Below are 19,660 nucleotides of genomic sequence, written 5' to 3'. Positions count from 1 at the left end.
CCTCCTAAATCACTGATGTCTTTTTTCAGAGTTGCTTCAAATAATTAACAATCAGATGACATGTTGGGTACACACATTAATTCCATTCCTAATGAGAATTAGATTGCAATGCTTATGAGATTTGAAAACCAAAGATTACCTTCAGCCATGAAACTTACTTCAACTACCTCCCCAGCCTAATCCTGCCCCCAGCATTCATAGCCCAGAATAACCTCACCACTCAGTGACCACAGAGGCAGTAACTCAGTTCCTTTTGGTCAGGGACGGAGGAAACACAGTAAGTGTAAATAAGTACAGGTTACGTAGCAGGCCCAAGTGAACAGAAGTTGAAACTAAAAGTCAAAGAGAAGGGCTACAAAAAAGTTTACATTTCAAGTCAGTATGTTTTGAATAAAAAGAGGAGACCTAATGGAAATCGGTGTCAGAAAAAAAAGATTGGGACCTGGCAATCAGTCATAGAGGTGAAATAGGGAGGGAGGGACAACAAGAGGAGTGACATAGGTTGCTGAGGCCAAGAGTGTAGATAACGATAAGAAATAATATTTATTTCAACAACTGTTGACCTAGGCATCTAGTCTAGACTCTGAAAGAGTCATATCCTCTCTGGGAAAAGTTGTCCTTCTGATAATACAAAGTGTGTCTGTGTACATGTCAGATTGTCTCCATCTTAAGAGTTAATACGTATGAGAGCAGTCTTGGCTAACTCCCTAAGATTTGTCCCAGAAATAATTTTTTTAACTAAACTAGTAAAGTCTTTTAAAAGATAAAATCTGAGGTCTCCTTTTCCAAATACATTCTGTTATTGAACTGTGCCATAGGTTAGTCTCCTATGAAACTTTGAGTATGATATTTGTTTTAGCATTATAAATGACAGGAGAATCTAAGAGTTTACTTGTAATATTTCACTAGATGCTACTATAACAGCCCATAGTTATACACGGCTTGACCATCCATTGATGTTACATGATACAAAATAGGAGACAGATCTTTTGTTGGTATTGTGTTCCCTGTCTCTTAGAGTCAAAAGGATCCAGGGTGCAAAATTCAGCTTCAAAATATTCAAAAGGAAAGCAGGTTATTCAAAATTCAATTAAGCAATTGCTACAGTGAACTACCCTGCTTTTGAATATCCTGGTGTATTGATCCATAAGTATACTCACACTTGTCTAACCTGTGTCTCATATGGAATTTAGAAACCCAGCTGTAGATGGTGGTCAAAAATAAAAATAAGTATCAGTGGGTTTTCTATTTAATACTGTCCAAATCATAAATATTTCTGCCCTTTGGCTAGATAGTTGTTGAAATTCCTAAGCACTAATCCTAATTGGACCAGAATAATTTAAAAAATCACAAGTGGATTATATTTCTAATATATACCTTATGATTTTTACTATACTACTTTTACTATGTCCATACTGACCATATGTTTTAATAATAGGTATTCCATTGAAATGGCAAAGTAGAATTTCTCAGTCACATGGCTATTTACTGATATTGAAAGTTTTTTCCTCTGTCACTTAAAATAAAAAAGGGGAAAATATTTACAGAAATTTCCATGCTGTGGTGTGGGAAAGGGCATGGATGTTTTAATAGAATCCAAGCCTTGTCAGTTATAAACTTACAGCCTCAGGCAAGTGTGAGATTAAGTAGCCTCATCTGCAGAATGAAGCTAGTGGTCTGTTCAAGCAGGTCCTATAGGGGTTAAATATCATATGTAAAGCATATAATAGACATTAAAATAAACCTACTCCCCTTCTGTCCTACTACCCAGTTCCATTTTCAGACTAGCAGCAAGTCTGAAAACTTTGTTTTATATTGCAGCTAAAGAGCTGCAAAAAAATGGCCTGATAAGTACTATTATGTACAAAAGAGAAAACTTATTCAAGGATGGTAAATGACAACAACTAATCTTTTATTTATTATTTTTTTTTGAGGAATCTTAGCCCTGAGGTAACTACTGCCAATCCTCCTCTTTTTGCCAAGGAAGACTGGCCCTGAGCTAACATCCATGCCCATCTTCCTCTACTTTATACGTGGGACGCCTACCACAGCATGGCTTTTGCCAAGCGGTGCCATGTCCGCACCCAGGATCCAAACCGGCAAACCCCAGGCCGCCGAGAAGCGGAACGTGCATACTTAACCGCTGCACCACCGGGCTGGCCCTGACAACAACTAATCTGTGTATCACTCTATAATGTACAAGTTATTTTATATAGAATTATGTAGTCTCATTTGTCATGTTTGTTCAGTATTATTATTCTAATTTTATAGATAGACAAACTCAGAGAAGCTCAGTCACATGATTGAAAGAGACAGGGCCAAGACTCAAATGCACGGCCTCCATCTCTTCTTACACTCTTTCCGCGTATGCCTTTCTCCCTGTCTCAGAAAATGGTGGCAAAAACTCCTTGCTTAAACATTTTAAATGTAATCTCGCCTCACTTTATAAATTTCATAAATTCAGCTGGTATATTACAGAAACCAATAGTGAAAAATTATCTCAATTAACTGCAAAACTTTGTATAATAACTGGCTTTGTTTTGTATATTAGGTCATATTTGGATCGGCTCCTGACATCGATCTACTGCTCTAAGGCATTTTAAAACCCTCCGTTGTATTTCCTTTCAGATTCTGTACATGTGAAAGATGAGAAGAACAAGAGCAGCGGCCTGGGGAGCCTCATAAACAAGAGAGAGCTTAGAGGAACTGTGTCAAGTAAATGCAACTAAGCAAAGATGGAGCACTCAGTACAAGATGGGAGGAGTGGTCACCAAGTTCCAAAATGAGGCAAATGAAATTCCACTAAGGAAAAATCAAGTGCAAAATGCATTTAAATTAAGTTTTCTTATGTAGGGAAAAACATGTCAGAGTGTCAAAGGAAGTGGTAGGCAACTTCACTGTCAGTAGTAGGGAAGAGTGGTCATTACTATGGAAAAAATTAATTTTAGATCCTGCAGTTTGTGTTAAAGGACGAGAAGAATTACTTCCTGGCTCTTTTCCCTCCCTGTAACCAAATGCAGCAACCTGTACTTGGAAGAAAACCTTTTACCCATGACACAAGCTGAGACAAGGTTTTCTGTACTAGGCTGTGCCTCCTAGCCAGCTCACACTGCAGCTCTCTACTGCTGCCACCTCAGTCTTCATTCCTCAAACCTCAAAGCCCTGACTTCCTCCCGCACTCTCTGACTTCATAGAGAATATAGTTACCACCATGAGCTTCAACTTTCCTGACACCAAATCTGCAAACCTAAGTGTATCTGTACCCATCTTTGAGCATTCCTCACTTCTATTGCGATGACCCTCTTGGCTAAAGCTAATCCCTTCACCTGGGCACAGGGATCTTATGCAGACAATTCCTTCACATACACATCATCGTCATCGTCGTTGTCATCCTCTCTCTACTGGCTCTTTTCCATCAGCGCTTAGACGTATAGATGTCTTAAGTCTCCCCATCTTTAAAAATAAAAGCATGACCTCATATCTCCCTCTTAGATATTGACCTTTTGTTTTCCTCCTCCTCCAGCCAGATCTAAAGTGTCACAATTCTTCACCTCCCTCCCACTTCTCAACCTACTTTAATCTAGATTCTTCTCCCACCACTCTAGAAAAAATTCTCAATAAGATCGCTAATGGTTCTTTTTTTTTTTTAAAGATTTTATTTTTTCCCTTTTTCTCCCCAAAGCTCCTGGGTACATAGTTGTATATTCTTTGTTGTGGGTCCTTCTAGTTGTGGTACATAGTTGTATATTCTTTGTGTGGGTCCTTCTAGTTGTGGCATGTGGGATGCTGCCTCAGCGTGGTTTGATGAGCAGTGCCATGTCCGCGCCCAGGATTCGAACCGACGAAACACTGGGCCGCCTACAGCAGAGCGCGTGAACTTAACCACTCGGCCACGGGGCCAGCCCCTAATGGTTCTTATTTTATTAGTCCTCCTAGTAACATTAAACCCTTCTTTTCAAACCACTCTTGTTTAACTGATGCCATACTTAGTTGTCCTCATACTTCTCTGACCAGTCTTTCTTATTTGCCAGTTTCTTCTCTACTTGCTGTAGATTCTCAGAGTTTTGTCCCAAAAGATCTATTCTCCTCATTCTGTACACACTTCCTAGGCTCCCTCTTCCCATTCCCCAGGCCAGCAATAGATTTGAGCACTTCAGACCTGTACTTCTCTCCTGAACTCTTCCAAATTTCTACCTGTATATCCATTTACCAGCCTACTAGACATATTCCCTTGGATATTTCATAAGCAACTCAAACCCAACAAATCCCAAAGCTCAACTCATCTTCCCCATCACACCTGCTCTATCAGTATTCCCACTGAAAATTCCCCACCCACTTCTAGCTAGAAACCTAGGAGTCATCCTTGACTTTCTCTCTCACACACTTCACATACTTCAATCTAGTCATGTTGATTCTACATCTTAAATATCCTTTAAATCCATCTATTTCTCTCGCCAATACCACCACTCTCGTCCAAACAACCGTCGTCTCTCATCTGGTCTGCCACAATAGCTTCTAACGCGGTCTGCTAGTATTCACGCATACTTTCCATCCCCCAGTCCATTTTATATTCTGCTAATATCTTTAATAAAGCTCTGCATAATCTGGCCCCTTCCTGCTTCTCCTACCTCCTTACGAGCTAGACCTCTCTTGCTTGCCCAGTTTACTGTGCTCCAACTCTGCACACCTTTTAGTTCCTCCAACACAACACCTTCTTTCCTCCCCTTAAAGCACTCTCACTTGCTTTTCTCTCCCCCTCTGACTCCCACACTCTTCATTCGGGAAACTCCTATGTAATATCTTCCTCAAGGAAGTCTTCCCTAATGCACCAGACTGGTTTGCTTTCCCTGTTAAAAATTCTCCAGAGTCAGGAACGCTTTCAGTATGCCCAAATCACATATAATTTTTGGTGGTGTATCTCTTCCTGCTAAACTGTAAGGAGGCCAGGGACCATGTCTGATTTGCTCACCATTCAATCCCTGCTGCTTAAAATAGTGCCTGGCACATAGATGCTGGTGGTTATTTGTTGAATGAATAAATGCAAATATAGAAACAATTTATCAAAAAACAGCCCATCATCCTTCCATGGCATTGCAGCAGAAATCAAAATGCCAGGTTAATCAGCATAACTTGTCATGTTTGCATAAGAGCAAGCTATTATGGGATACGGGGTTGATGAACTCAAGCAACCTGATGGAAAATAAGGAACTCACTAAACATAACTCTAACCATGAACATCCCTTCAACTTATCTGCTGATTTCTTAAAGATTTTCACATTTCACATAGTTGTAATCCATGTGTAAGCACTATTTTAATTCTGCTTTTTACAAATTTCCCTCCTTAATCATTGTTCACTTGTTACGGTTAAAGGTAACATGGGGTTACATCAAGTTAATAGATCATGATGTTCGTAACCATTTCCCCTTGATTAGGTTTTTTGGTTAGTTGTAATGTTATGAATAGCAGTGCTGCAAACCCTCTTCATAAATAACTTTTTCATTTCCAGTTATCTCCTTGAGGAATACAAAACTGGAATTGAGTTATCAAACTATATAAGCAATTTATATCCCTTCGTATAGATAGCCAGAGAGTTCTCAAAAGAAAGAATCAAGGTATAGTACTATTAAAAATGTACAATATAAACCTATGTATACTTCCATGTAGCTCTACCAACGTTGGGTTTTATACTTGTTTAAATTTATTTCTTGAAGTTTAATAGATAATAACTCACAATTATTGAGCTCTCTCTATGTGCCAGGGACTTCTAAGGATTTGATGTGAATTTTCCCATTTAATAATCACCATATATCCGTAGGGTAGATACTATTATTGGATACTATTATTGTCCCCCTGTTAGAGATGAGAAAACTGAAGCTTAGAGTTGCCCAAGTTAAGAAGTAAATTGATGAGGTTTATTTATTTATTTATTTATTTTGAGGAAGATTAGCCCTGAGCTAACATCTGCTGCCAATCCTCCTCTTTTTGCTGAGGAAGACTGGCCCTGAGCTAACATCCATGCCCATCTTCCTCTACTTTATATGTGAGACGCCTCCCACAGCATGGCTTTTGCCAAGCGGTGCCATGTCCACACCCAGGATCCAAACCAGCAAACCCCGGGCCGCAGAGAAGCGGAATGTGCGAACTTAACCACTGCGCTACTTGGCCGGCCCCAGTTGTTGAGATTTAAATGTAGGCATACTGATTCCAGAACCTGTACTCTTCACCACCATAATATACTGTCTCCTGATTGTTTGTTAATGGTAATGTGTTTTTTTCTGTTTTATTTACCGTAAAGGAAAAATTGCTATTAAAAACAAAAACTGAATGTAGCCTTTCCGATTTCAGGAGTGTGGCATAATTTATTGCTAGGGAGCTTGTTTTGTTGAAGTAACTATCTAGAAGGACCTTTTTGGTTGAGAAAGGTCAACTTCCTGGGTTTAGCCTGGGTGGGCCCGGAGGATACAAAGAGAGATCAGTTACTCCAAATAATAAAATGAAAGCAATCTGAATTTTCACTGAATGTCCTAGAAAAAGAGAATGAGGCCTAGGAAAGAAAGAAGTGGAGGGAGGTTGATGAAAAGAACTGAGATGGGATGCATACCAGAAAAATGGCAGGAGGCAGGGGCCTGCTGGAGGACATGCAATGAGAAGTTTCCTGAGAGAGTAGAGAATGGCTGTTAAATTTCTATAAGCAGTCATGTATGCATTTAATTTGAAGCTGTTTTCTTCTTTGTGCCTTCCATTAACTCTAAACCTTTTGTGCAATTTGGATACACCAGCCGTCTTAGTGGTGGATCATTTGGAGGAATGAAGGATGAGAAGTGGCACATCATGGGCAAGAGGGCAATAGCCAAAGGAAAAGCAGTAGGCAAGCAGGCTGCATCATGGTCTGACCCAGGAGAGAGAGAAGCAACCTGGGAAACCCTTGGACAAACTGAGGTCTCAGGACTTCCTACAATGGTTGAAAATGGGGCTTAGGCCATTTTTGTATTGAAAGAATGACTCCTAAACATTAAATTGCTTGGAGTTGTCCAGGTTGGAAACTTCTGGGTTACATTCAAGCAAGAAAAAAATTTCGTTGAGCCACAGTAAGAGAAATTTGATTTATTAGCAGCATTTTTCAGTCTCCTCCTTGGTATGTGGTAATTAGCTTCCAGAACACCAAACTCTTCTGGTTTTTCTCCTACCTCATCAGGCACTCATCGGTTTCCTTTGCTGGTTCCTCCATTTCTTCCTGATCTCTGTGGCACTGGCCATGTGCCACAGGGCTCAGTCCTCCATCCTCTCCACTGTCGACACTCAGTCCCTTGGTGATCTCATCCAGTCTCGTGCTTTTAAATACCATCCATATATTGACAGTTCCTGAATTTATATCTCCCAGACTTCTCTCCTGAACTCCAGACCCAAATAGCCTATTGCCCACTTGACCTACTCACTTGGATGTCTAAAACTCATCTCAAACTTATGTCCAATATTACATTTCTGATCTTCCTTCCAAAAACTCCACCACTCACAGCTTTCTCCATTCTCAGTCGATGGCAATTCTATTCATCCTTTCAAGCCAAAAAACATGGAATCATCCTTTATGACTCCTGTTCTACTCCATCTCTAATTTGATAGGAAATTCTGCTGTTTTTACTTTCAGAATATATTCAGAATCAGCCCATTTTACCATCTCTACTTCGGCCATGCTAGTCAGAGCCACCATCATGTCTCCTAGCTCGCCACAGAGCCTCCTAACTGATCTCCCTGCTCCCACCTTTCTCTCCCTAGCGGCCAAGGGTGGTCCTTTTGACATGTGTAAAATAAAAGCTTATTATTCACTCCTCTGCTTCCGTTTCATTTTGAATAAGAGCCAGATTTTTTACAGTGGTCTTATATGATCTCCAGATCCCCCGCAACCTAGCACCACCCCACCATCACCTCTGACTTCGTTTCCTGGTCCAGAGCCCCCTTGTTCTCTCTCTTCAACTCTACCTGCATTCTTGCTATTCCTGAACAAGCCAGGCACCCTCTCACCTTAGACCTTCTGCTTTGGTTATTCACTCTGCCTGGAATGCCCCACAAAGCTTATTCTCTCACTTCTTTTAAATCTGTGTAAATATCAACTTCTTAATCAGACCTTCCCTGACCACCCTCTATTAGTTGGAATTCCCCGTCAGGATTTCTAATCGCTCTTTTGTTGCTCTACATTTTTTTCTTTTTCCCTTAGCACTTATCACCTTCTAACATAATATATAATTTATTATTTTTATTGCTTATTGCTAATCTTCCTCCTCCCCCTGCCAGAATATATAAGCTCCATGAAGGCAAAGATCTTTATCTGCTTTGTACACTAATATATCCCAAGTACTTAGCACAGTGCTTAGCCCATAGTAAGCACTCAATGATAATTATTTGAATGAAAAAATAAAGTCCGTCATCTCCAGAATCTCATTCTGGGATGAGAATGAGCTTCCGAGTCTACAATTTTGTACAACACAGGCATTTCCTTCAGATCAGGGGCCAGCAAACTTTTGCTTAAAGGACCAGATAGTAAATATTATAGGTTTATAGGTCATATGATTACTGTTGTAACTACGTACTCAACTCTGCCTTTGGAGCTCCAGAGCAGCCAGAGACCATACATAAACAAATGGGCATGGCTGTATTCCAAGAAAACTATTTACAAAAATAAGTAGCTGGCGAGCAGGCTGTACTTCACTTTAGACAAAAATACATCTTGGTAAATCATAGCTCTTCATTGGCAGATCAGGCTCTATCCATCCACTCTACCAATTGCCAAAAACAAAATTTTAGAAAGGTACATGTAAACCCAGCAAAATTACAGATCAGGACCTTGTCTGCCTGACAAATTGGACATTCCTTACTCAAAGGGGACTATTGACTTGGGTGGGGGTGGGGAGGAGAGAGAGAAATCCTGATATCAGCCACTTTCTTGCTAATGAGTCTAGAGCACGTTATCTATAGCTTTGGAGTACCCTCTAGAGATTTCTAATATGCAGAATGATCTAATTCTGAAGCCTTTTTCTCTAGGCCATTAAGCTCCTTGGCATGATGAATTTCCTGTGGCAAGGAAACCATTTTTATTTTTGTCAGCTGTTCTAAAAGTCGATAGACTGATGCAGTTGCTTAGGAAAGTACCTGCCAATATTCTGAGGTCCAAGCCCTAATCTCCTGCCGTCTAGAACAGTGATTCTCAATCAGGGGCAGTTTTGACCCCCGGGAGACATTTGGCAATGTCTGGAGACATTTTTGGTTGTCACAACCAAGGGTGGGGGTGCTACTGGCATCAGGTGGGCAGAGGCCCAGGATGTGGCTAAACATCCTACAATACACAGGACAACCCCCATAACAAAGACTTATGCAGCCAAAAATGTCAGTAGTGCCTGAGGTTGAGAAACCATGATCTAGACTATTCCCCTGGACTTTTAATCTACCTTGTTCTCCATTGCCAAACCAATATTCCTACACAATTAAATTTATCCATTGCTCCTAAGCTTCAATAGCTCCAGTGGCTCCTCATTGCCTGAAATACCAAGTCTCCCTCCTTTCCTGGCACTGAGATCCTGAAGGATTCTGCCCACTTATGTATCCATTCCTCGAAGGAATTCTGCTTCTCCCAAGATTTCATCTGCACCTCTTCTTCCATCCTTTTACCAATGTTACCCTCCGAACACACATTTTGTGAGGATCATCCCCACATCTTTGCTCTGATCCAAATCTTACTCTTTCTTTGAAGCCCACACATGCTGCACACCCCTCTGCCAGTGAGTCCATCTGTTGCACTCCCTTTTGTATTTGTCCTGGGCTCACATGTCTAGACAGTTATATAGCTATTCCCTCTATCTTGTCTCCTCAGTAAACTCCCTGAAGAGGTCTGTATTGAATTTCTGGCCTATTAGTTTCAGTTTCCACAGTGTAAAGTGTGAAAACTGTATTGTTGTATTGAGAGTCAAATGAGTATAAAAAGCACCTTGTTTGGGGCTTGGTACCCAGCTAAGTGCTCAGAAAATTATAGTATTCTAGTATCTATAGACGTGTACATCCAGGAACCCATACAAAGTGCTTAATAAATCTTTTAAATGTAGTCATGTACTGGCGAGAGCATACCATTCAGACTAGCCTGGTATTTGGAACTAACAATAGAGAAAAATCTTCCATCAGAAATCCTACACCAGATAACACACCTTCATGCTACAGTGAATCCAGGAGCAGTGGGTGTACATTTTCCCAAAGTGGTGCCTAAGCCACCCTTTCTGCATTTAGCAAGTTAATGAACAGCTTATGAGTAACACTTTGCCCACTCTGGCCCAATTTAGAAGGCTGCCAATAGGATAAGACGTCAATATGCCACAGTCTGCTTTGCTGGGGTCCTAGCTGCATCCTCCCAAAGTGCTTCTGCTCTTAGCCACTGGAGGGTCTGATGTCTGTAGAGAAGTCAGCACCAATGGGATGAGGCTGCAGCAAGGGCCTGGCCTTTTCTCAGGCGGAAGAGAGCCTTGTCTCAGATCCTGTGAGAGGAGAAGTGAGTGGGGCATGGTATTCCGAGCAGCTCAGGTTTGGCTTTGGGCCAGGCACTGAGTGGCAAACAAGAAGGAACACACACATTCCAGAAAGGCAAGGAGCCCTGCCAACACGAAGGAAGCCCAGCGAGCAGTGCCTGCTGGGCGCCAGGTGCTCCTTGGCTCTGTGGAGGTCAAGCATGCAGATGGATGAACTCAGGTTTCTCTGGATTAGCATTTCAGAGGCTTAAATACCCCCCTCCCTCTCACTTTCAGTGGCCAAAACATGTATAACCATTAAATTTTAATCCTCCCTGCTCTAGGATCCACCTGCTGCACTTTAGAGGAAGGTAGGAGGGGAAAGAGTGTTGTTGCCTCCTGAAATCACACTTTGCAGGAGCCAGGTTTCTGTAATTTTGTGTCCTGAGTAAGAGAAGATGCTACTGACGAGGGCAGATCATGGGGAAAGCCTGGGATTTCTGCGCCCTTGTTGGAAGTGAGGCCGAGCTTCCCCTGTGACTCCTCCCTGCCCCCCACTTGTTCTTCACACCTGCCAGTTCTGCCTTCCTACTGGCCTGACCTTCCGAAGGTCTGGAGATCCCTTGGGAATGCTCTCCTTTCAGAATCAGCTCAGACCTTTCCCCCGGGTATGAAAGAAGAGGGAAAGGGAGAAGAGAAAGGACCAAAGGAGACGGGAGAAATGGCCATGTGAGCCTGCCAGAGAGTGCCTTCTGTGATTGGATAGGCCGTACACTGGACTTGGATGAGGGCTGGGCCCTTTTTTGACCTGCAAGGGGACAGGGGGACCTTTGAGAAAGAATAAATTGTGTTGCTCACTTCCTCGGCTCTAGTTCCTGCTGGACTTTGCTGCCACCTAGTGGCCCAGTTGGCATCTCTTCCCCCTCAAAGAGATAACCAGCCTAGAGATCTGGCCTCAGTTCCAGGCCTGAGGCAAATAGGAGAGCCTTCTCTGAGAAGTTCCTCTGCCCTTGGATGCCCTGATCCTGTGGCCCAGCAGCTAGGAGAGGAGCATCTCAGATTTAGGATCTCACCCAGTTCCATGGGTGGTCCTAATGTCATGGCCATCAGGTAGGAGGGCCAAGGCTGGGTGGCTGGCTGGGCACCTGGGAGTGAGGGTCGGGGCAGTTTCTTACTCCCAGGATGTCTCCAACGGGATGCAGTTCTCATGGAGCTCCCCTCATTCCTGAATGGCCTTCTCACTAGAACTCCTCCCCCTCCCATTACCCTTTCTCATCTGGCTAAGGCCCACGTTGCAAAACTGAGGCTCCTGCGTTGTATATATATATTTCCCTTCATTCCTCCAAATTTAAGGCAGTTGTTTCTCCCTTATAAAGTTAGCTTATTTCCACTAAAAATATAAACATGTCTAAGATTATATACCCTCTCTGATGCTACTGCTATGAACGGGTCCTTGGGAATAGTGAAAAGGTGGTATATTAGCATATGTAGATTATAGACCATATTACATCCCCATGTTTATTTCTTCCAGCAAAGGAAAGCACTTGGTTTCAGCAACCACTGATCCTACCAGCTCCAAACGTTCAGATCTGAGCTGCAGTACCCAGGGATTGTATAAAATCCAAACTCCCTTCTACCTGCTTCTCCAGCCTTTCTTTGTTTTTAATTGTGGTAAAATACACAGAAAATTTATCATCTTAATCATTTTTAAGCATATAGTTCCATAGTATGTAGTTCATATTGTTGTACAAGCGTCATCACCATCTCCAGAACTCTTTTCATCTTGCAAACCTGAAACTCTATAGCCACCAAACAGTAACTCTCATTTCCCTTCCCCCCAGCCCCTGGCAACCACCATTATACTTTCTATTTCTATGAATTTGACTACCCTAAGTACCTCATAAGTGGAATTTTACAGTATGTCTTTTTGTGTTATTTCACTTAGCATAATGTGCTCAAGGTTCATCTGTTGTAGCATGTGTCAGAATTTTCTTCCTTTTTAAGGTTGAGTAATATTCCATTGTACGAATATACCACATTTTGTTTATCCATTCATCTGCCAATAGACATTTGGGTTGCTTCCACCTTTTGGCTATTATGAATAATGCTTCCATCAACACGGGTGTACATGTAGCTCTTTGAGACCCTGCTTTCAGTTCTTTTGGGTATTTACCCAAAACTGGAATTACTAGATCATATAGTAATTATTTTTAATTTTTTAAAGAATTGCCTTATTGTTTTCCACAGTGGCTGCACCATTTTACATTCCCATCAACTATACATAAGGGTTCCAATTTCTCCACATCCTCATCGACACTTGTTGTTTTCTGTTTCTTTGATAGTACCCATCTTAGTGGGAACGAAGTGGGATCTGATTGTGGTTTTGATTTTCATTTCCCTAATGGCTAGGGATGTTGAGCATCTTTTCATGTACTTGTTGGCCATTTGTGTATCTTCTTTGGAGAAATGTCTATTCAAGTCCTCTGCCCATTTTTAAATAGGTTGTTTGTTTTCTTGTTGTTGAGTTGACCTCTCCAGCCTCTTCTCTTGTCACTCTCCCACTTGATTAGTATCCAGAGTCGTGCAGACCGGCTCTCTGTTCCTCAGAGGCACAGGCCCTCTTTCCTACCTTTACAGCTGCTGATCCACTTTCCAGGAATGCTCTTTTCCCAGCTCCTCCCAAAACTGGCTCCTCATCCTTTAAGCACGAGCTTAAATGTCACTTCAGAGAAACTTTCTGGCCCACCGATTTAAAGCCATCTCTCTGTTTATCTCATATTACTGTTTCTTTCTTTCTTTCTTTCATAGAACTTGACTGCAATCTGCAATCACCTTGTTTACATATTTACTTGGAACTTATGTTTACATGGAACTTAAGTGCCATGGAGACGCAGAGATATTGCGTGACATGTTCACTGCTATATCCCCAATGCCCAGCATAGTAGCTGGCTCATAGTCTGGGCTCAATATTTACTGAATGAATGAATCACTACTAGAGGGGGCATCCTAGGGGAAAAGAAAGGTGATGTTGCCCAAACTGGAATTTAACCTCCCTAATCTAGGCTCAATGTCATAGAAAAGGACACAGGAGTTTTCTGGCTCTAACCTCCAGACTTTAATTCTTGAACCAGAAGCACAGTACTATTTAAACCAGGGACGTTGCTTTGGAGTTGCCCAGGAGAAAAGGAGAAATGGAGAAAGCATTCTCAGTGTCCGCCCAACAAAGGCAGAAGACTGTGGTGGTTTGCTGTGGCCATCCTTATCCTTCCCCATATGCCTGAAGTATGAGTTAGCTCAGCTGAAGTTCATGAAGATTTGCAGAGTACTTGGGATTCTGAGAATGACTTGGGCTCCATCAGTCTCCTTGGTGCCAAATACATAACAGTACCTTTAATGAGTGGTCAAAAGATAAAAATGAACTTTCCATATCACAGGACACTAGAAAAATCAAATTTTTTATTTAAAAATATTTTCAAAGGCCAATGCCATAGTGAAACAACCCAAGAATAGTTGAACCAGACTCTGAGGGAATTAAAGGAGCATCAGCCAATGCAAGCAGGTCTGTATAAATACACATAGTTTATAAATGAGCACAACAGAAGGTACACTGGCCGCAGAGGACTAGGCTGGGGGACAAAAGGGAGAAACAGAAAGAGGACCCTCCAGAGGGACAGGCACACTCATACCACTCAAAGCCCTGGACCCTAAGAGGGCCTCCATATATACCCTACAGCATTCCTCTTCCCCTTTCTGAGTCTCGGGCATGGCTGGAGACTGGGTTCACCAGCATCTTGGCACAGCCACCCACGACTTGGCACCTCTTATGGCCTCTGGCTCAACCTAGCAAGGCTCAGAGAATGGATCTGTTCTCCCTGCCTTTCAGCAAGGACCAGGGAGGGGAGCCGCTGGGGCAAGTAGGATTATTTCCCTGAAAATATTATGGAAAGGAGTGATGAAGGGGACTTGTTCCCAAAAAAAGGAGGGGCATTCATCCAGTGTGGCACTGTAGGGAGAATGGAACAGCGAGTTTCACCTGAGACATACAGATTCGGTGCAAGCAACCCACAAGGCCAGGCTCTAAGCTTAATCCTAGAATCTGGGATGAGGACAGGATGAAGAGACCTCCAGTCTGAGCGTAGGGAGTTATCACCCACTCTCAGTCCTTCCAATCCTCATTTGGCTTTGTCATAAACAGGACAGACAATCACAACTCCACAATCAATCATTTCCCCTGGATGTTTCCCCAGTTAGCTTCTCAGGTGTCTGAAGAGGGAAAAACAGTGGCTATTTCTGACACCACCCACCCCATCACCAGAGACTTTCCCTGATATCTGGCCTCCTCACTAAGGCCCTTCCAGAACTTCCAAGGGCACTGTCTTAGAAGATGAGTCCCAGAGAGAGCAGGCCAGAGTTCTAAGGCACAGAGACGCTTTTTGGAATAGAGAAGGCCTTGACAGAGAAGGCTAAGAGAAGGATCTCTTAAGGCAAAGCCACCACCATGTCCACTCTTTCCATCCCCTACCGCTCTCATCCCCAAAGGTATCAGACAGACCTCCTTGGCCTGGTCCCTGCACTAGACTAGGCCCGCTTTGGACACCTCCACTTTATTTATAGAGAACAGAGCCCATGGAGTGGAGGACCCTCGTTCGTGGTCTGCCACACACTGACTGCAGGTGACATGAGTGAGCTCTGCCCCGTGGTGGCCCAAAACCATCATGCCCAGCTGCCTAGCCAAGCCTCCCCAACAGGCTGCAGTTGGCCCTGCCTGAAATCCAGGCAGTCAGGCAGGGAGTACAGAGCAAGACCTCAAATCAGAGCCACCACCCTTTCCAACCCCTCCTTCCTGCCTAGGGCATGTTGGAAATGTCTGAGCACACCAAGAGAAGATCCAGTATCAGGTCTGTGACCACAGTGATCCACCTATCTCACCAGGAAGTGGCAGCTGAGGACACAGAATGCTGGACCTCTGTTCTCCTTCACAGCCCCTGCCACTGTCTCCTGCTGTGGGTAGTGTCCTCTAGATTCAGCCAGCCTCCTTGTGAGGGGCCAGAACAGAGCCTCAGCACAGATCATGAACATTCCATTCTTACTGGAATCCTGGCCACAAGCCTTCCTCTCCTTATACATAGCCTGCCCCTACCTCCCTCCAGTCTGTTGTAGGCCTGATAGGGGCCTGGCTCCCTGAAGAGAAGCCTTTGGGCCCCAGAACAGGGACTCTCAGGGGCCCAAGTTGAGGGCACAGTATGTTGGGAGAGAGCACACTGGTGGTATGGGTTCTGGCCCCTGTCCTACCACTGGAGTGAGCCATGTGACAGAGAGCCACATTCCAGGTATCAAATCATGGCCCTCTCTTGGGGTGGCCCTTCGTGCTCTGCCTGTGTGCCAGAACTGTTTCCAAGAAACAATTTTTTTTCATTTAAGTGGTTGCCGAAGCTTAGTATGCAGAATTCCTCAGCTGTTTCCAAAAATCTGGCTTTTTGTCTGAGTCCCAAAATTGTAGGAGCTTTGTAAACAGGTACTTCAGATCACTCATTAAAGGAGGGAGAAGAGCTGTGGGGAGGAGGAGGGATCTGGAATATTTTCCTTCATACTCAGTCTCAGCACAGCAGCAGCATAAACCGAGGGGATCATAGGGAGAACCTCAGCACCTAGAGCATTCTTCTTGGAGGAGCCGGAACAAAGGCCAGCTGGCTGTTACCTGCACATGGGAGACACGCCCAGATCAGAGACAGGGCGTAGAAGGCAGGCAGGTAGGTCAGTGAAGCCTTTCTCCCCCAGTAAGAGTGAGTCAGGGTGGGATCTGTGTAACCTGCACACTCTGCCCAGCCTTGCTCAGGGCCATCACGCCAGCTTAAGGGCAGGGCCAAGTCCAGCCAGAGTAACAAGCAGCCTGGCCGTAGGTTTTGGCTCTTGTCCTTAACCCTCAATCCCAGAGGCATTAGGGAAGAGAAAGGGGATCACCTGTGCCCAGGGACTGGGCCATCCCAATTCAGGGAGCATAACTGCTGTTCCAGCCGGGAGATGCGGAATGCCAGATAGGATGAGGACATGACCAAGAAGCAGATCCTGGAGAAAGAGGGGGCAAGAAAGGGTTGAATCTCTCTTCTAGTAAAAGGACCTTTTTCGAGGCTCACCAAAAATAGGAGTAATGACTAAGCTACTCCTGCAGTTGGAAGAATTAAAGAATCCTTTGCCCTGCAGCTATATTCAGGCCTGGGCATCTTTCTTCCCAGAGGCCTCATGAAGGTCCTGAGACTCATTCCCATGGAAGTGTCCTCGAAGCCCAGCAGGAGTTCTGGGTTCTTCAGCTGAGCCCACCTTCCCTTTGACCAGCCACCTTGGTCCTGTGCCTCTTCTGGGAGGCCACTAAGATTACCCACTAAGACAGTAGGCCCCTTTCTCCAGCAAGTGCTGAGGTTAACAGTCAAAACCCAGCCAGCAGAGCCAGAGGAAGGTGATGAGCTTAGGTGAAGGGAAGCCAGGGACTGGCTGTTCATAAAACGTCCCACCATGCTCACTACCCTACTGGTCCTTAGGCGGAATTACAGACAAGTCTGGGGTTCCAGAAACTGTCCTAATGGTGGGTAGCAGTGGTAAGGCCATGGCTCTTCCCTAGTCTATCTGACGGCCCTATCCAATTTTGCCAGCCCTCCCTCTCCCCAGTCCTGTGCAACTTTTCCTTTTCTCAACAGTTTCATACCCTGCCCCTCCCCACCACACAGCCTTAACCCTAAATTGCTGGTTTGTAACAATAAAAACTGGAGATACTTTGTCTTGCTATAGAAGGTCTGCCATGTGGCCTCCAGACACCAGCCAGCAGCTTGCAGTTGACTCAGAACCTTCCCCTGGCTCTGGACAGTGACCTCCCCTCACACCAAGGCCCCTGCTCCAAACACCCAGATACCCGGATCAGTTTGCTCCCCTCCCATAATATAGTCACCTACAGCACAAAGATGATCTTGAGGAGCAGGTAATCCCAGAGCCTCAGTTCCCCTTCACTCCTGGGCTCTTCCTCCAGCTTCTCCTCCTCACAGACAGCCTTCTCTGCAATAGGAGAGCAGTTGGGCATCTTCCCGGGGCAGGCAGGACCCCAGTCCAATACAGGGCATGCCCACCTCCCCATATTCTCCGAAGCTGCTTGGCTTGCCCTTATCGGTTTGGAGAAAGAAAGAAACAGCTCTCAGAAGCCCTGCGGGCTGTGATGATCCCTGTTTGCAAAAGTAGAAGGAGGGAAAGCCTAGTCTTTGCACACAGTTGCTGTTGTCAAGCCCTTTGAACTCACCAGACCCTGGAGGCTTCCTGGAGGGAAAGAAGCTGTCCGTGGAGTCCATGGATGCCCGAGGGACACAAGGGATGTTGGCTGGGAGGGACAGAGACCCAGATGCAGGGCATACTTTTCTCCATTTCATCTCAGGGATGAGGACTTCCTGCAGAGAAGGCAGGAGAAGCTGTCTCACCATGGCCCTTGGGATCTTGCTTGCCCTAAGGGGCCCACACTAGGTTCATCAAAGCTTTTCCAGATATTACCAGTATGGATACCCAGCAAGGCATGAAAGCAGGTATCCAGGAAAGGGGAAATCATTGCCATAGCATCCACACGTCTCTCCTATCTGCTCCCTTGCAGTGACCAGATACTCTGCCAGTTAACATGTGATGTCTTTGAAGACTTCTAGTGTAGAACCACTTGGGATCTAAGACGTGAGGCAACCCAGGTACATGCTCAGATCAGCTGAGTCCAAGAAAGCTCAGCACAAAATATCTTAGATGGGATAAGTCATGACTCCTTCAAATCTGGGCTCTAATGCTAAGCACATCACTGACCTTGGCAGGGGTACTCAGGGTGCCCATCAACAAAAATGGGAACATCACCTTCTATCCACTGCGTCATGCTGCATGCTTGGCTAAACACTTAATAGTTACTGAAGGAGGCTTCAAGCACCCTGGGGTCATTTCCACCCCCCATCTCTGCTCTAGAAACTCAGCTCTGCTTACCCAGAACCCCCACAGCTAAGCAAACTGCTGGGACCTCAGCAAATCTAAACTAAGTCTGTCTGGGTTCCACAGTGATAGCCTTTGGAGTTCTTCCCCAAGGACATCTCTATCCCCTTGAAGGCATCCTGACTCCGCTAGAGGAAAGAGGATGGTCACTGCTCTGAGTCCATACAGGTGTGGAATCCAACCTGGGCAGTGTTCTTGGGGGCTGGACATCTGTTCTGCTCAGAGTCAGCAAATCTGCCCAGGACCTAGTAGCTCTGCTTGGTATGGAGTGTGGCGGGCTAGGGCCCCCCTGGCATAGTGTGGCCACTGGCTCTTGAACCTGGGGCCCCAGTTCTGCATTGTGGGCCCCTGCCTGAGAAGCCCTGAAACCACAGAGCCACTGGTGATCTCAGGGAAGCAGCTTTTGCTCTCAGCCTTAGCTCTCACCAGAGACTGGCACTTAGGTTCCTCTGGAAATTCTCTTACACTCAGACTCTTCTTGCTGGAAGGCTGAGGAGAAAAGGGAACAGGGGTCACTTGTCTATCTGGAACAGCTAAGGTCAAGCATGGGGAGGTGCTAGCACTCTCCAAGAGAGCTTTGCCTCCAACTAAGCCACTTTGGGTCAGATGGAGCATAGCTCCCAGAGTTTCCAAGGAACCCCCTAGTTAATTCTGGAGTAGAGGGCAAATCCAAGGCAATATACTCCCCAATGCTGCTGCCCCTCCCACCTTCCTCACCAGGAGCCGGAGAGAGTTGTAGGCATATTGGGAAGCAGCCACGTGCTCCTGCCTATCCATATGCTGAGGAAGCACATGTGAGAGCATATACATGGGGACACACAAGGTCCCACTGGCCTGAAAGAGACATGCTCACAAGCGTAGACACATAGTCCAAGGACTGCCTCTGATCCACTGAGCCTAAGCCCGTACTCCCCTCTCCCTGTGCTGGAGATGGGCCGACCTCCCCCAACAGACTTGTCTCAAGACCCCACTCCAGGCCTGAGCAGCCTCCCTAGCCCAACTCCTGCCCCTGAACTCCATACCTGTAGGTGCTTGCAGACCCTCCTCAGCATGTCATATACACTGTCCCGGGACAGCAGTGACACAAAGACATACTAGGACATGGAAAGAAAACAGAAGAGGGTGGGGTAATAACGACTTGAGAGTGTGCCACAGTCAGGCTATGGGTTTCTGGGAC

The 19,660-nt window shown here is 44.9% G+C and overlaps 1 protein-coding gene across 21 annotated transcripts in view; it reads right to left on the bottom strand.

The window, feature by feature from the left end:
* Positions 1 to 12,128: 12,128 nt before the first annotated feature.
* Positions 12,129 to 19,660, bottom strand: part of GRAMD2A (GRAM domain containing 2A) — a 38,831-nt gene continuing 31,299 nt past the window's right edge. For 10 of the 21 annotated variants that reach the window (XM_044764610.2, XM_044764611.2, XM_070498832.1 and 7 more), the window contains exons 7-12: positions 19,506 to 19,577; positions 18,910 to 18,972; positions 17,768 to 17,912; positions 17,430 to 17,529; positions 16,447 to 16,551; positions 12,682 to 13,873 (exon numbers count right to left, since the gene is read on the bottom strand). In XM_044764610.2, the coding sequence (XP_044620545.2) occupies positions 13,780 to 13,873; positions 16,447 to 16,551; positions 17,430 to 17,529; positions 17,768 to 17,912; positions 18,910 to 18,972; positions 19,506 to 19,577 (579 nt within the window). In that variant the 3' untranslated portion in view covers positions 12,682 to 13,779. Of the gene's footprint in view, positions 13,874 to 13,923; positions 16,184 to 16,442; positions 16,552 to 17,429; positions 17,634 to 17,767; positions 17,913 to 18,909; positions 18,973 to 19,505; positions 19,578 to 19,660 lie in introns of those variants that run through there. The other 11 variants (XM_070498868.1, XM_070498855.1, XM_070498860.1 and 8 more) reach the window with 4 other exon arrangements.

The sequence above is a fragment of the Equus asinus genome, chromosome 2 (genome assembly GCF_041296235.1).
Source record: "Equus asinus isolate D_3611 breed Donkey chromosome 2, EquAss-T2T_v2, whole genome shotgun sequence".
Taxonomy (NCBI): Eukaryota; Metazoa; Chordata; class Mammalia; order Perissodactyla; family Equidae; genus Equus; species Equus asinus.
This window is presented reverse-complemented; position numbering and strand designations above follow the sequence as displayed.